A 14,184-nucleotide genomic window follows, 5' to 3' on the forward strand; every position below is an offset into this window, starting at 1 on the left:
CAGCCCATGATTAACCAACACCAAGATATTCCCAAAAACCCCTCCTGAGCCACATGGAACTTTCTTCCTGGGTCAGTGGCCTGAGCAGAGCAGTAAATGCCATCTGCTTACCTTCTCCCTAATGTGTCTGTTTCACTGGACATTTTAAACCCACCTGCTCTATAGCAGCTAGTGTGGACATGACCTCCAAGATCACTGGAATGGTGTGGCGTTGCAGCCTTTGTGGACTCTTGCTTCAGGCTCCAAACAGCTTGACTAGTGGAGGTAAGTTTTCTAGAGCCGGTAAATTCCAGTGGGCCATGACTTAACTCCACTGGATGGAGTCGTGGCCTGATATCTTGTGCCCCTGTGGACCTCAATTGGGTGTGTAATGTCTGGTGCTTCAGTTCAAGAGTATATAAATGATTACTCACTACAGTTCAAAGCTGCAGATAAGGTTTTTTTGGAACTTAGCAGAATTTGTAATTGGATGTTATTTTAGATCTTGTTTGCAGATATTAAAGGTTATTCATTGTTGGTAATGTATTTGCAGTAAGTGGCAATGACATCCTGCTATTAATTGTACTTTTTATTTATTGTAGGACTAGATTATGTGGTTCCAAAGACTGGATATTATTGCACGCTCTGCTGTCTTTTCTACACAAAGGAGGAAGTAGCAAAGAAAACGCATTGCAGCAGTCTGCCACATTATCAAAAACTGAAGGTAAGCTTCTGGCATCTCCTTGAGTTTTGTAATTTAAACTTAAATGCTTTGTGTGCTATTTTATAATGTTTTGATTTGTTTCCACACAAATAAGAAGTAGAATACACCATTTAACCCTCTAAGTCGCCATTGCCATTCAGTAAGACCATGGCTGATCTACTTCAGATTTCCTTAGTACCCAAATATCTGCCTATTTCTGTCTGACTGAGCATCCACATCAGGGTGTAGAGGTCAAAAGATTCACAGTCCTTTGAATGCTGTAATATCCCTTCATACAAGTCCAAATGGCTGAGCCCTTATTCAGAAACTGTGGCCATAAATTCTTCGGGTGGCAAGTGGTTAGCTGCCTCAGCGCCAGAGAACCTGGGTTCGATTCCAGGCTTGGGTCACTGTCTATGTAGAGTCTGCACGTTCTCCCCATATCTGCATGAGCTTCCTCCGGTTTCCTCCCACAGTCTAAAAGATGTGCTGGTTAGGTGCTAAATTCTTCCTTGGTGTACCCAAACAGGCACCAGAGTGTGGTGACTGGGGGATTTTCACAGTAACTTAATTGCAGTGTTAATATAAGCCTACTTGTGACACTAGTAAATAAACTTTTACATTCTCCATTAGAAATTGCCTTTTTATCATCTAATGTGGTCTATATTCTTCAGCCATCTAGAAAGGATGTTTTGCACCAACTGCCTTTACCAGGGTGATGTCAACTTGCAGGCTAGCTGGTCAGCTAAAATTAATATCATTGATCACAAAGTCCATTGTGGAAGAATATTTAGCTGTGGTATCCGAGACCTTACCTCTCACACATCTCTGAGCTCTTGGCAAATTCCCTTCCATTGTTAGTCAGATACTTGCATGAGTTTCAAAAACAGTTTTGATCTACTTCTCCATGGTTTTGTCTGTAGTAACCTTTTTTGTCCTTGTGTATTATTGCAGAAAGATTAAATTGGGTGTATAACGTGTTGGATGAATGCATTTCTGGCTTTGTCCATATTTTTAGATCCTTGTTCAAGTCATGGTTACAATTGGAAGTTGTAGTATTCCTTGATACTACTTGTAGGTTTACGCACATTAATCTCTTAGAATTATCTTGTATATTCTTCATCACACCTGTATATTTTACAGAATTTTCAACATTTGACAAGGTGGGTAAGCAAACTGTGCAACTTTAAGACAGTTTGTTGTTTCCCCTCTTATCCTCATCACATGATGCCAGTAGTACTTCTCAAGCACTGTGGACTAGAAACACATGGTTTTGATGGAGGTGATAAAATCATGCCCTGACTGGGTACACCACTATCAAGCTTCATTTGTGCTTTTGGGATTAATCAAAAGCATAGCTATCGTGCTAGAGAATACATGACTAACCCTGAAATGGCTTTCTCCAGTTATTTCATTATAGAACAATGAAAAGGACACAGAGAATGCACACCTTCACCTTGCTGTGTTAATGTGTCATTATGACAATTATTAACTCTTGCTAAAGACTTTCCCTGCTTAGTTAATATTCTGTAATGACAAAGCTAAAAAAAATCTTTGTAGTGTGAGTTTGCATCTTATGAGGAGGCTTGAGGCTTCAGGCCGATACACTATCAAAAATCCACTCTGATAACTGCTCAACATTTTGACAGTTGTAACAAGTTGCATCACTGCAAATGAGACAATTTCCAACATTCTAAAATGATCAACATTCAAATCTCCCACTGGTAACAGATCCTTTTGAAACATTTCAGGATCTGGAACATATCTGCCAAAAGTTAGTTCTTTCTTGGGCCATACACTATGTTGCTGCAATAATTTTCTTTTTATTTTAAAGAAAATGTTGGACAAACAAGCTGAAGAATATCGTAAAATTAAAACTGAAGAAAATCCTGATGTTCAGATTGAAGAGCAACATAACCAGTGAAGATTCCAGTGTTCGTAACATCTAACCCACTAGCTGATCATTCTTATAGTTTGCTAACATCGTAATTTTTATTTTGTCCTTCTAACAATGTTTAGGGATGTCTTAGTATTGCATTGTGCAAACATGCATGAATGGAAGGTCAGCAGTAATCACATTTTTCCAGCAATTGTTGAACAGAAAATGTTTCTTGGGGAGTTGGGGAAGTATTGCATGTCGAGGAGCATTGATCTCTCTGGTCACGTCAAAAGTATCAGTTGTTGCTGCGGCTCTTATGGGGAAAAATTCATTGGTCCAAAACATACCTTTGTTTCTTGCAAAAATATTTTGCAGTGAAACTATTTTTATTAAAAACTTTGAAAGTCAATTGTATTAAAAGTTGAAAAGATTTGGTAAACGTTTAATCTTCATGTTCCATTACAGATTCTCTAGTTTCTTTTTAAAAGGACTCTTGCTAGAGAGTCATTATAATTGAAATTTCTAGATGACTAACAGTGTTCACTTGTTCAATTTTGCAGTATAACTGTGCCCTTATTGAACCTTACACCACATCAGGGTGGTAAGTGGAAGGGAGGCTTGTAAAATGTTGATGTAAGGACACAAAATTAATGGATAAGCAATTTGATAAAAGTGCGGATTAATGGACTGGGCTATGCTGAGTACATATAGTACTCTTTTTAAGTATCAGCTAGTATCTGGTAAAAGTGATGGTCAAATATTCATTCTACCTTTATTGACCTGCTTGTCATTCATTTGTGAGGAAAGAGGAAATTGAGCAGCCACGGTTTGGTTTTCAGCAAATATTGACTTTTTTTTAATTGTACCACAGCTCTGCATATAAATAGCACTACTGCCTTATAAAGAGAAGTCAATTTTAAAAATAAAAGCAGTAGAAATTTGCTAAGATGAATGAATAATTTTGTTTGTCTTGTTCTTGCAGTGCCTCAATTTGTGTTGTACTGATTAATTATAGTATGTATTGTCCAACTAACCAGTTGGCCTTTTCTTCAACTATTCCAGAAAAGTGCAAGTTAACCTGACAAAATTGAAAGTTATTAAAACAATTTCTTGAATATTTCCATTGCATGTACACATCCTAAATTTTAAATCATAAGTAGCCAGCGTAAATTGAGCTTTTCATACTTACGGGGAAATCTGCTAGTGTTATGATTAAGAAAAATGCTGGATAGATGAGAAAATATGAAAATGATCAGATTTTTATATTAATAAAACTAGTTTAAATTTCTGCAGCTTGCTACATTTTTCATTAATACTATAGTTTGATGTTTTAGTTACTTAGAATTTATCTCTATCAACATGACAAATAGGAATAATATTGCATAATATTAATTGTGTATTTAAATATTTTGTTGGTTTGTCTTGAGTAACCTGAGGTTACCTTTGCCTTCCTGTACATTGTTGTTCTTTTATGCAGCTGTACAAATCAGCTTGTAGTAGTTAACCATTCTCACACACACACACACACACACACACACACACACACACACACACTCTCCTTCAGGAACTGCTTACAGGTGAACGCATAATTTTTTTGTTAGCTGCCCGTTTTGGTACTAACCATTTAAACATACTGTTTTTGTAATGTATTGAGCAATTCACTTGTGTGGAAGCTCTGACAAGTTCCCCAAAAATTCCCCATTGTGGCCCAATTGATCCTCTACTTACCTTAGCCTTATGTACAAGTGATTGTGAGCAACTCTGACCCAACTTACTGCATATAAACAGATTCTGCTGTAAATAGTTTTTAATAACCATATTTGTAACTGAAGATTACTGTTGGACCAAAATTCTATTGGCATAATGTGCTGATAATCCCATCACTGAAGTGAGTGCACCTTGTTCATTGTAGGTTATTTTCTTTAGCAGATATCACCAATTTTAAGTTTTTTGCGTGGTATGTTTTAATGTTGGTACCTATTTTAGATGTGGATGAACTGCAATGTGGGCAAATGTTTGTTAGTTACTGTACACATTTGTGACTACTGGAAGTTGTGCTTTCTTGGCAAGTATATCCTGCATGGGTGTGGAGTAATAAATGCTTCCAGGGGATTAAGTTTGCGAATGAAGGTGTCTCTTCTGAGCAGAATACAGTATATGCAGCCAAGTGTGTTTAAAGAGATTGTGTGAAACACTGCAGCTTTAATCAAGAGGCAGTAATGTGCAAAAACTGCTGTTATGTTTTGTTCTTGAGTAGAAGCAAATAGTTTTGTAACATTTTACGTTCAAATAAAGCTCCAGGTTTCTATGATCACATGAGTTTCTCTGTCTTTTGAGAATTAAGTGAAATCATTTACTTATTGAAAGAAAAATGATCATGTACACAGGTTTTTCTACTAGCTCATTTTTGAAGTTACATTGTTAACCTTTGTGCTCAAATTAGATTCATAGAATCTCCTACAATATGGAAGGAAGCCATTCAGCCCATTGAGTCTGCACCGACAACAATATACCCACATATTTACCCTGTTAATTCCTCTGATACTAAGGGACAATTTTCTTTGGCATGGCCAATCCGCCTAACCCGCATATCTTTGGACTATGAAAGGAAACTGGAGCATCTGGAGGAAACCCATGCAGACACGAGAATGTGTGGAGATTGCACTGTCACCCAAGGTGTGTATTTAACTTGGGTCTCTGGTGCTGTGAGCCAACAGTGCTAACCACTGTGCCACCATTCTTCCTACTGTGACAGAGTGTTATGACTGAGTTTATTCACAAAAATTCCCAGCTGTCAATCTTTTGCTGAACTTCTGAATTTGTTACTGCTACAGCTTAACTTCTCATTTCAGTCAGGTCAAATTCCAATTGGCCAAACCCTGCTTTTATCTGTATTGGGGCACAAGCAAGTTTATTTTTGATTCTGACTTTCACAGTTGATGACTTAAACTGTTTACTATGGAAAAGATTTGTAACAAAAGGGATGTTGTACATTCCATTCTGTATGTTTGCAGGAGGGTGCTGAACAGTTTAACCATGGAACTATTTCAAATACTAAGGCAGACTGAAGTTGCAACTGTGCATATGCCTTTATGTGCAAAAGTGGGGAACTCGGTTCGGGTTTATTGAGCACAGCTCAACCATATGTGCATAACATGAATATAAAGCGTGAAATAAGAAAAGTCTATTCTTTTCCCAGAACTGCTGATTGTGGATAATGCCCAGCTCATTTTATCTATGAAGTTTCTTTCTCCAAATTCAGGTGTATCAAACAAAACTTCCAAGCATCTCAAACCATTATGGTAATGCATGAAGTTTTGACTGTGTAAGTATAAAATTTTATACCTAACATCACTGTGGGTTTGAGAACAGTGATCATCATCTTCAAGGCCCATTAAGGATAAGCTGCAAATGTTGGTTTGGCAGCAGTGCTCACATCCCATGAAAGATTTTTTTAATGTTTGAAAGATTTTAATTTTTTTATTCATTTGAGTCCAATGAAATGTGGCAATCTCTATTCTCAAATTAGCACAGCCTCACAGTGTTCATGCAATAAAATGTAGTCAGTGGAAAGTGGTCAGTGATTGGAACCTACCAATATCCTTGCAATGTTTGAAGGTAGAGAGTCATTAAGAGCAGTGTGTGATGGGAAGGGCGCAATTGGAAATTGCAGTCTTTACAGTGCAGAGGCTATTTAGCCCATTGGGTTCGTGCTAGCTCACTCAGTTTTTTGCCTAGTCCCATTCTTCTCCCCCCCACCTTATCCCTGTAGCTTTTCTAGATAGCAATTCAATTTCCTTTGCCTTTATTGAACTGCCTCCACTACCCACAAATTTTGTTTCAAACTTCAATCATTCTCTGGGTGGAAAAAAATCTTTCCCCATCACTTTTTTTTGCTCCTTTTGCCAATTATTTTGAATCTGTGCCCTCTAGTTGTTGCTGCTTGAGTGGAAATAGTTTCTCACTATCTACCCTATCCATACCCCTCTCATCAAATCACACCCCAGCCTCCTTTTCCCTAAGAAAAACAGTCCCAACCCCTCCAATTTATCCTCAAATACAATTCTTTATCCCTGGAATCACTCGTGAATCTCCCCTACTTCATCCAATAGCTTCACGGCTTTCCTCAATTTTGTCACCCAGAACTGGGTACAGTACTCCAGATGGGGCACAACTAGTGACTTAAAGTTCAATGTGACCTCCTTACCTCTTCTACTCAACGCCCATGTTCTCAACATGCCCAATCTTCAGTCTTCTGTCTTCTAAGGACATACACATTGAGGTACCTCTGTTCTTGCACCTGAGTTTTTTTTTACTGTCTTTCCATATTCTTCCTACCAAATGAATCACATCAAGCTTCTCTGCATTGTGTTTCATCTACTTGTTTCTGCAAGTCACTGAACATGGGGATTGTTGTAGAAACTCAATTTTGAGGCAGTAAGGCCTGGACTTTTAAACCTTGTGCCAAAATGGATGGTTCTGATGGTAAGCTAAATCTTTCATACCCCAGCCCTCCCCACTGTACTCCCACAGACCCTGTCTCAACTCTACCCTGTCCTGACTCCCATCTTTGCTTGGCTTGCTGTCCCATGGCCTGCAGTGGCTGACACCAGTGAGCAGGCACTCTGGAGCACTTCCCTAAAGTTTGCAATCAGTGGCACAGTTTCACAATGGTACTTAGCAAGGCATCCCCTTCTACGGAGGTAGAAAGTATGCAACAGCATCCATACTGGAAAATAGCATCAAGAGCAGGCAACATTCCTTCAGAAAAGAAGTTAAGGCATCTGATACGTTTATTGCATTATTATGCTTTTGCTTACTGTGGAAGAGTGCTGGGATATTAATACATAATTGGATTCTTGGCAAGGCTGTTGGAACTCAATGCCTCTGCCTCAAAGCTACTGGAAAAGCTGGCATTTTATCAGGACAATTTCCTCTGAAGCTTTGAAATTCTGCTGGAGACATTGGTATGAATGCTTTGGAGATATGGCAGCACTTCTGCATTGAAAATGTTGGTCTCATTTAGGGCAAACCGAGCTAATCAACAGCTACAATATGCGTGTGTGCTTATGGTTCTTCAATGCCTTGACAGAATTTTATTCAGCACCAGAAACAAATCTCACATTGGATATGTGAAATAGCTAAAATGTGGAATTGCACAATTAATTTTTATACAAAATAACTTTTGTTTCAGAAGTCTGCATTTGTTTATAACAGACGTGGAGCCTGGAAAGCAAAAAATGTTGGTAGCCACTGATGTAGACCCAACATTCCAACAGTCCAAAGATGTGCGGGTTAGGTTGATTAGCCATGCTAAAATTGCCCCTTAGTGTCCTGAGATGTGCAGGTTAGAGGGATTAGGGGTTAGGGCCTGGGTGGGATTGTGGTCGGTGCAGACTCGATGGACCAATCAGCCTCTTTCTGTACTGTAGGTATTCTATGATTCTATTGTGACCAGTGAGTTTCATCCACACTATCACCAAGTGAATTACTGCAGATGCTGAAATCTGAAACCAAAAGAGAAAATGCCAGAAAATCGAGTCTGGCAGCAACTGTAAGGACTTAATGTCAGTTCTTTTCTCTCCTTATAGATGCTGCCAGACCTGCTGAGATTTTCCAGCATTTTCTTGATCTCCAAGCTATGATGCTTGAAGCGGTTTCATTTCTTCTCAGTAATACTAGTGAAGTTGCTTCATCCTGATGAGTACACCAGTGTCTTTGAGTTGCTACTCCAAATCTTGTAAATATTGCCCAAAGTATTCTCATATAATAACTGAAGTGAGACCAGCTACTTTGATATAGTTACTGTAATAGTCACAGAGGCAGAGTATGTCCATGAAACTTGAGGGATAGTTCCATATGTTGTCTAAGACTCAGCTACAATCTCTTATAGCAATGGTTCGTTAATGAACTGTGATGAGCCAAACAGAAATCTCATTTTGCAAAGTCTTGTTTGAGCTCTGATATCCTAGTCCACTAAAGGGCTCTACATTTCTGCTGTTGTGTGTAGGAATGGGCTATTGAAATCACTTGTTATGTAATGCAGCTTACAATGGGTTGCTGCCCTTGCTATCAATTCCCAATTGACAGTTACTTCATCTTGAAATTCAAAGTGGGGATAGAATAGGAGAATCACCAACTTCATTGAGGGCAGCCCTGCCAAATAATAGCATACATTTGCTTCTGACCTGGGTCATTGTAGGAAGGTGGAAGTTGTTTCCAGGGCAAGTTTCCAACCAAGGTGAAGTGATTAGTGACGATCAGTTTCCTCTTGTTCAGTATATCTGCATGGGCCATTATATGAAGCTCATTAGGTAATGTTTTTGGAATCTTAATACCATCTTTTGAAGTCTCTTAGCTGCATTGGTTAATGGCCTGAGCTCTAATGCTTGATTCTAATGAGTCGTGATCCCTTATAATACTGCCTTCTAGCTGTGGAGAGGCATCAAGTTTATCACAGACAAACATGGTCTCTAGAGAAGTACTTTACCTGTGTTCTGTCTCTTGTGGTGCCAGTTCTGTGTTATATAGGCAGCTGGTCATCCTGCAATGTTGCTCCAGATTGTGGAGTGATTTGTCAGTTGAGCTTAAATACATAAATGCAAGCAGGAGTAGACAATATAGCTCATTGAGCTTGCTCCATTATTCAATGAGTATGATCGAATTTGAGTTTCAACTTCATTTTTACGAACATGCCCCATGAGGCCACAGCCCTCTGGAGCAGTTAATTACAAAGATTCACAACCCTTTGAAGAAACTGCTCACCTCAGTTCGAAAGGTCAGTCCCTTCTGAGATTGTCCATGTGTTTGAGATTCCACTGCCACAATCTTTAACCTGTCAAACCCCTTTAAATTATGTATGTCACAAATGAGGTCACCTCTCATTCTGCTAAACTCCAGAGAGTTTAGGTCCAAGTTATTCAGCTTTTCATCATAGGACAACCCTCAAGCCAGGAACCAACTTTGGGAACTTTTACTGTATTGCTTCCAGTGAAAAAAATATCCTTCCTTAAAATATGGAGACCAAAGTTGCACACACTATTCCAGGTATATTCGCACTAAAATCTTACACAATCATAGCAAAAGTGCCTTATTCTGATCACAACATGCATTTTGAGAGATTAAGTAGCACTAATTCTTACACCATCGCTTGTAAACAAAGATGGTGGTATTTCCCCACCCCTTGTTTTTTATGATACAATTTTCTATTGATAACGTCACAACAAAAGAGAATAAACTGAAGATGGGTTAATTTATTTTACGCACAAAGAACAGTTGCAATGTCACCTCCACACGCGAAATAGTCAAGAGATATCAGGACTAAGATTTACATGTTTTTATGGAACATATACTGGCTAATTCCTAAAATTTTAAAAAGTGGACAATGATCGCTTTAAAAATCTGAAGCTGTTTGATGGCAATCCTCAAACAATTATTTGGCAGTCATAGAAACTAGTGCCTTGTTATCTCAGATGTTAACGACCCTTGTGACCAAATTTGAGAGAATTATCATTTTCATTTTTAAAAGCCAAGCCTGGACAGCTTGAGCCAAATTGCCAGGCAAGACGCAGAATCCTGCAAACTTCCTTTAAAATTCTGAATGGTTGGAATAAATGGTGTCAGGAAGCCAGACAAAAGGAATACAGACACGCTAAAGTGGAGAGTTGGGAGTCATTGATATGATAATATATTGATATTACAGGCTGGAACCTGTAATATTGTCTTGGGCTGACAATTAGGCTGCCAGCTACTGAGCAGCAGCTCAAAAAATGGGCTGCATCTGAGTTTGAATACCTGGTCCCATCTGCACTGTTTCTGCTGGAGCTTCCATACCATTGCCTACAAGACTAATTCACTTTTACTATCCCATTGTGGAAGTCATTTCCATGGTAAAATGAATTATCCATCATCAGTTTTTAGCATGTCAACCTTTTGAAGGAATACCTCATTGGATTCTGAACTCACGAGACAGTTTTTTTCTATGGTCTTTACCCTCTAATTCTTCTGCTGTCCTTCATTTTATTGTATGAGTGTGTAGAGGGCTGTGCAGCTTTGTGTGCAATACACTAACCCTCTGGGTTATGCTGTAGGTTGGCAAAATAAATTGGATCACACCAAAACTGGGGTTGGAGGCAAAAATGCCACTGCTAATAAAGGGGAAATCAAGAGCAAAACATCTTTGTTTATGGAATGGTAGTGAGAGGAGAAATCAGGGCTGTTTTACTTGACCAAGACATTTGGGGCAGCATGGTAGCACAGTGGTTAGCGCTGCTGCTTCACAGCTCCAAGGACCTGGGTTCGATTCCCGGCTTGGGTCGCTGTCTGTGTGGAGTTTACATGTTCTCCTCGTGTCTGCATAGGTTTTCTCCGGCTGCTCCAGTCTCCTCCCACAGTCCAAAGATGTGAGGGTTAGATTGATTGGCCACACTAAAATTGCTCCTTAGTATCCTGAGACGCATAGGTTAGCGGGATTAGTGGATAAAATATGTAGGCATATGGGGTAGGGCCTGGGTGGGATTGTGGTCGATATAGACTCAATGGGCTGAATGGCCTCTTTCTGTACTGTAGGGTTTCTATGATTTCTATGTGGAGATGATGGCGTAAGCACAAAGAAGTCCTGCAACAACAGGTTAAAGTCCAACAGTTTATTTGGCAGCACAAGCTTTCAGAGTCTCAGGCTCCTTCAAGTGACTGAGGAATGGCGTTCACAAACGGCATATACAGACACAAACTCAATTTACGAGATTAACTTGACCAACCCTTCCTGTCCATAACAGAAAAGGAGATTTTACAATAGAGACCACAAAGAAAATAAATGAGTTTGAGTTTAGAGTTAAAATCCAATGAGATGTTCCTTCAGCTAGGTCAGTGGGCTGAAAATTGATGCTGCATAATTCACTTTTATAGAATCCCTACAGTGCAGAAAGAGGTCATTTGGTCCATCGAGTCTGCACCAACCACAATCCCACCCAAGCTCTATTCCTGTAACCCCACATTTGCCCTGCTAATCTTCTGACTCTAGGATCTATTTAGCATGGCCAATCCACCTAACCTGCACATCTTTGGACTCTGGGAGGAAACTGAAGCACCTGGAGGAAACCCATGCAAACAGTGTCCCAAGGTCAGAATTGAACTTGTGTCCTGGCGCTGGTGGTGTTTTCTTCACATTGGAATAGACATGCAGAAATGAACCAACATTGTCCATGATGGTCCAGAATTTCCAGCAGAAGCAGTGTAGATAGGTCCATAAAATTCCCTTGTACATGAGGCAGGCAGTTACATGGTAAACAGCATGCTGAGCTTTTCAGGACATTTGCTGCTTAGCAGGACATTATTTTGTCCACAAGCCGGAATTCCATGTCACGTAAGTCCCATCTCTCCTCCATCTTTGACTAAGGATGAGTATCCATCATCTGCAATCAAAAGATACTTAAATGTCTCAAATATTAGGAATCGAAAGGAAGTTGTGGGGCCTTTGCCTTTACAGGTGGCCTTTCTCCTGGCTAGCCTGGATTATTGAATGCAGATAATCTTTGTATAGCTCTATTTGAAGTTAGGCTGTCATTAGTGGTTCCCAACTTTGTCTCCAGCCAGGAGGAGATACCTCTATACCTTACACAGGTCAGGCAGTACAATCTTCAAACTTCCCTGTGGTGGTTTCAGAGAAGAGTATTTCCCCCTGACCATATTGTCACTATCACATTGCTTTTCACTTGAATTGAATGGTCTTCTCTACTATCAGTTTCCTCATCACTCTGTAGTGTTTGCTCTCATTTACATGGTTGCAATTACTCCAAACCTGTTGGTCAAACCAAAAGTGGAGGCTCCTCCATCAGGCGACGGTGCAGAGGGACCTCGGGGTCCTTGTGCATGAGTCGCAAAAACCCAGCTTGCAGGTGCAGCAGGTGGTCAGGAAGGCGAATGGGATGCTGGCCTTCATAGCGAGGGGGATTGAATATAAAAGTAGGGAGGTCTTGCTGCAGCTGTATAGGGCATTGGTGAGGCCGCAGCTGGAGTACTGTGTGCAGTTTTGGGCGCCGCACCTGCGCAAGGATATTTTGGCCCTGGAGGGAGTGCAGAGGAGGTTTACTAGGCTGATACCGGAGTTGAGGGGATTGAGCTATGAGGAGAGGCTGAATAAACTAGGCTTGTACTCGTTAGAGTTTAGAAGAATGAGGGGAGATCTCATTGAGACGTATAAGATGATGAATGGGATGGATAGGATAGAGGTGGAGAGACTCTTCCCGCTCAAAAAAGACAGTAGGACTAGGGGGCACAGCCTCAAGATAAAGGGGAGGCGGTTTAGAACGGAGTTGAGGAGGAACTTCTTCACTCAAAGGGTGGTGAATCTCTGGAATTCTCTGCCCATTGAAGTGGTGGAGGCTGCCTCGCTAAATATTTTTAAGAAGCGGGTTGATGGGTTCTTGATAAGAGAGGGGATTAAGGGTTATGGGGAGAGGGCCGGAAAGTGGAACTGAGCCACAACAGATCAGCCATGATCTTATTGAATGGCAGGGCAGGCTCGAAGGGCTAGATGGCCTACTCCTGCTCCTATCTCTTATGTTCAAATATATGCTGGATCCGACTCCCAGTCACACCTTCCTATCTCTGACTGTTGACCAAATGCTACTTAACCTCAAGGGTCTGACTGCCTCTAATATAAGATATCTAGGGAACTCTTCCTCCTTCCTGATGGCCTGTAACATATGCAGCTCAGATTCCAACCCAGTAACTCTGAACTAAAGTTCAAGCTGCAGATACTTTCCACAGATGTGGTTTCCTGGGACTGCAGAGCATTCCACAAACTCCCATAAGTTGTAGTCTGTGCCTAATAACAGCTCTACCATGTTGACTCATTTGTTTATTTGATTAGTTAACTAGATACTAATTAAAATTTTTTGGCTTGGAGACAAAGTACTCACCAATTACTGGAGATAAAGCAGAAGAATGAAAATCATCTTTCTCCTGCTGCACTAAATTCCCAACTTAACACTCCACTCACAAAGGCCTCTGCTCCTGGATCACCCTGTGCTACACTAAACACTGTCCACTTATATGGAGAACTTATGACTCATGTTACAACTGTTAGGTCAGTTTCCTGTACAGTAATCAACACTTAGTATGTCGCCAGTCCTCATGTATGTCTGAATAAGTACTATTTAAAGTTACATTGCCAACTCATGATTCTTCCCTGAGGGTGACTCTGGTTTCATTTTGTCCGACAGATGCAGCAGAAACATTTTCAGATACACAATCCAAAGATGTGTGGGTTAGGTGGATTGGCCTTGCTGAATTGCCCCTTAGTGTCAGGGGGACTAGCTAGGGTAAATGCATGGGGTTGTGGGGACAGGGCCTGGGTGGGATTAGGTGCAGACCTCATGGGCCAAATGGTCTCCTGCACTGTAGGATTTTATGGTTAAGATAGAGTAAATCTAAGCAGTCACTGGATCTGACATTAGTTGGTAATGGCATCTCCAAAACTATAGTAACTTTGGGGCTAGATCAACATCATGACTGTGCTCAATTAAAGGGATTTCTTGTTCATGAAGTTTCATTTGATTGATGCCTAACACCACTCTATCATTGGTGCAACAATGTGGAAAAGCTTCTAGAAACTTATAAT

At 40.3% G+C, this 14,184-nt stretch overlaps 1 protein-coding gene across 6 annotated transcripts in view; it reads left to right on the forward strand.

The window, feature by feature from the left end:
• The window catches only part of LOC145351936 (matrin-3-like), a 44,416-nt gene extending 39,544 nt beyond the window's left edge, over positions 1-4,872 (forward strand). For all 6 annotated transcript variants that reach the window (XM_080201735.1, XM_080201734.1, XM_080201736.1 and 3 more), the window contains 2 exons: positions 582-703; positions 2,517-4,872. In XM_080201735.1, the coding sequence (XP_080057861.1) occupies positions 582-703; positions 2,517-2,606 (212 nt within the window). In that variant the 3' untranslated portion in view covers positions 2,607-4,872. The remainder of the gene's footprint in view (positions 1-581; positions 704-2,516) is intronic.
• Positions 4,873-14,184: the final 9,312 nt, after the last annotated feature.

Source organism: Carcharhinus amblyrhynchos, chromosome 13 (assembly GCF_965287045.1).
Source record: "Carcharhinus amblyrhynchos chromosome 13, sCarAmb.v2.hapA, whole genome shotgun sequence".
NCBI classification, from domain to species: domain Eukaryota; kingdom Metazoa; phylum Chordata; class Chondrichthyes; order Carcharhiniformes; family Carcharhinidae; genus Carcharhinus; species Carcharhinus amblyrhynchos.